Source organism: Anarrhichthys ocellatus, unplaced genomic scaffold (assembly GCF_004355925.1).
Source record: "Anarrhichthys ocellatus isolate YVR2014 unplaced genomic scaffold, GSC_Weel_1.0 scaffold622, whole genome shotgun sequence".
Taxonomy (NCBI): domain Eukaryota; kingdom Metazoa; phylum Chordata; class Actinopteri; order Perciformes; family Anarhichadidae; genus Anarrhichthys; species Anarrhichthys ocellatus.
Window position 1 is genome coordinate 22,229 of NW_022280596.1, and position 2,433 is coordinate 24,661.

General features: G+C 39.8%; 1 protein-coding gene across 1 annotated transcript; it reads left to right on the forward strand.

Moving 5' to 3' along the window:
- Positions 1 to 6: 6 nt before the first annotated feature.
- LOC116376810 (mRNA cap guanine-N7 methyltransferase-like) lies at positions 7 to 2,427 on the forward strand. Its single transcript, XM_031838292.1, has 4 exons — positions 7 to 23; positions 438 to 555; positions 2,055 to 2,156; positions 2,264 to 2,427. The coding sequence occupies exons 2-4, from the start codon at positions 439 to 441 to the stop codon at positions 2,318 to 2,320; spliced, it is 276 nt and encodes a 91-aa protein (XP_031694152.1). The 5' UTR covers positions 7 to 23; position 438; the 3' UTR covers positions 2,321 to 2,427.
- The last annotated feature ends 6 nt before the right edge of the window (positions 2,428 to 2,433 follow it).

Genomic DNA, 2,433 nt, shown 5'->3' on the forward strand with positions numbered 1-2,433 from the left:
GTCTACTTCCCTCTTTTTGAACAGTAAGATCATATTATTAGTAATAACACTTCACTGAGAGACGGGAATGTTAAAAATCTTTGTGTTGTAATGAAATGTTTAATACATCAGTGCTGTTTCAGGACTGTTTTCAGAGTGCAAAAGATGTTTGACTAATTATAAAAACACGCAACCGATGACTAAATTCTGAACAGGTGTTACTGTAAAACTAGAGTTTCTTTTCAAGTCAATTTTATTCATGAAGGCCAATATCACGAATGACAAATTAGCCTCAGAGTGCTTTACAATCTGTAGAGCATACGACATCCTCTGTACTTTGACTCTCACATCGGAAAAGGAAAAGGGTATTAATCATAATTATTATAATATACTGTACACTAAGTTATTGGTTCTAAAGGTTCTCGTGTACTCTACTTGTGTCTCTGTGTTTGTGTCAGCATGGCGAAGCGTTACAACATGCGATTGGTGGTGAAGCAGAGATTTTCTGAGTTCTTTGAAGAGAAAGTGAAGAAGGAGCATCATCGCAGCCTCATGATGAAGATGATGGCTCTGCAGGTAAAACTGGTACAAAGTGGCTCTTGAAATTTAAATATTTAATTATCAGTCATAATCATTGTCTCTGTAAGTAGAACAGTATATTATCAATTGTCACAAACCGGGCCGAACGGCCATGACAAAAAAGGGAGACGCATTCAATGAAGCAGTTGATTAATTATTTATGAAGTTTAAAGTAATATAAAAGACAAACATAAACTAACAGTGACATGTGAAGTCAGTCATTTCAGCAGTGTAAGTGAGTGGGTGTGTGTAAAGTATATGCAGTGTTGTATAGTGTAAAAACAAACCATAACCGCAACCAAAGTGGGTGTCTCAGGAAGGAGCGAGAGACCAACTGAGGATCCAGAGGGTTTTTATCCTGGGTGCTCTGGCACACAGGGCCAGTCTTGCTAATGGCCTCAGGTGCTTCCACTCTGCCTGACGACCCTCTGCCACGCCCACCTCCACACCTGCAAGGAAGGCAGCCAAACGAACAGGCAGAGAGGGTCGTCACACAATCAATAATCAGTTGTAAACATTGTCTCTGTAGGTAGAACAGTACGTAATCAATCAATAATCAGTTGTAAACATTGTCTCTGTAGGTAGAACAGTACGTAATCAATCAATAATCAGTTGTAAACATTGTCGCTGTAGGTAGAACAGTATATTATCAATCAATAATCCAAGTGGGCCTTTGGGTAAATCAGTGCTCTTTAGCGTAATTTGTGTTGTTTTTAATCAGTTAATGTAAGATAAACAGAAATAAAAGTAGCGTCAATTAAATAGTGAACACTTCTTCCATTCTAAGTTATAACTTTACCTCCAGACATTAAATTCATGCTCTACATTATAAGCGCGGTGGTTCTGTCAAAGCAAGTGACTGAATGACCTTTGCTCAGCGTGTTCCACTTGTCATGGCGACCAGGCTGTGATGGGAGGGATTTGATCTCAATATCTTTCAGGAAAAGACGAGACTTAAATGTAGATGAAGAAATTAAGACGTTACCAAAATCTGTCTTCTCTTTTAGTCATTTCTGTTCCCCTCTCAATCACTCTGTCTCAATCACACACCCACACTACATACTGCGTCTGTTTTTTGTCAGACTGTCTGTTCTTTGTTCTTCTTTGACGGTCTTTGTCCATCTTCGTTCTTCTTTGTCCTTCTGTGTTCTTCTTTGTTCTTTGTCCTTCTTTGTCATCTTCGTCTCGGTCCCATCTAAGCCATAAAGTTTTCTGTTCGTGGGTCGGGTGACTTGTGTCGGAATCGGTTGTGTGATGAATACATATTTTTTTTTTATGTTGGCTGAGCAGATTCTCTCTCATAACGTTCTCGAGAAAGCTGCAAGTAGCAACAGGACAGGACGTTGTTTTGAATGGGTACTGTAGTAGTGTCATAGTAAACCATGTTCACCGTGCAGATTATTTTACTGTGTACTGAACTTGTAGTTGATATGCATTTAATGTGTGAATTACTATCTAGTTACTGTTTAGTGAAAATGTGCTTGTTGTATTTTCAGCCGTTTCCTTGTGAGGATGGAGATCGACAGGCTACAGACAGCAGAGGAGAGTACGGCCATGCTGAAGAGAACTGTGTCAGAGCCGGCGTCCAACTCCCACTGGTGGGTCTTCTGAATACACATATTTCCAGTCTGGTTGCTATCGGTTCAGAATGGTTTGTCCAAGTTGAGTCATGTGTGGTCTAACAGTTTTGTTTGTTTGTGTGCAGGGCACTCTCAGCAGATCTGAGTGGGAAGCCGCCAGTAAGTTTTTAATGTCTCTGTAATCTTCGCATTAACGTCAATGTTACAGTTTAATCTTCGCATTAACGTCACCGTTACAGTTTAATCTGCACATTAACGTCACCGTTACAGTTTAATCTTCGCATTAACGTCAGTG

Coding starts and splice junctions, on each gene's coding strand:
- LOC116376810 (XM_031838292.1), top strand. CDS start 439: ATGGCGAAGCGTTACAACATGCGATTGGTGGTGAAGCAGAGATTTTCT. Junction 556..2,054: donor TGAAGATGATGGCTCTGCAG/GTAAAACTGGTA, acceptor TTGTATTTTCAG/CCGTTTCCTTGTGAGGATGG. Junction 2,157..2,263: donor CCGGCGTCCAACTCCCACTG/GTGGGTCTTCTG, acceptor GTTTGTGTGCAG/GGCACTCTCAGCAGATCTGA.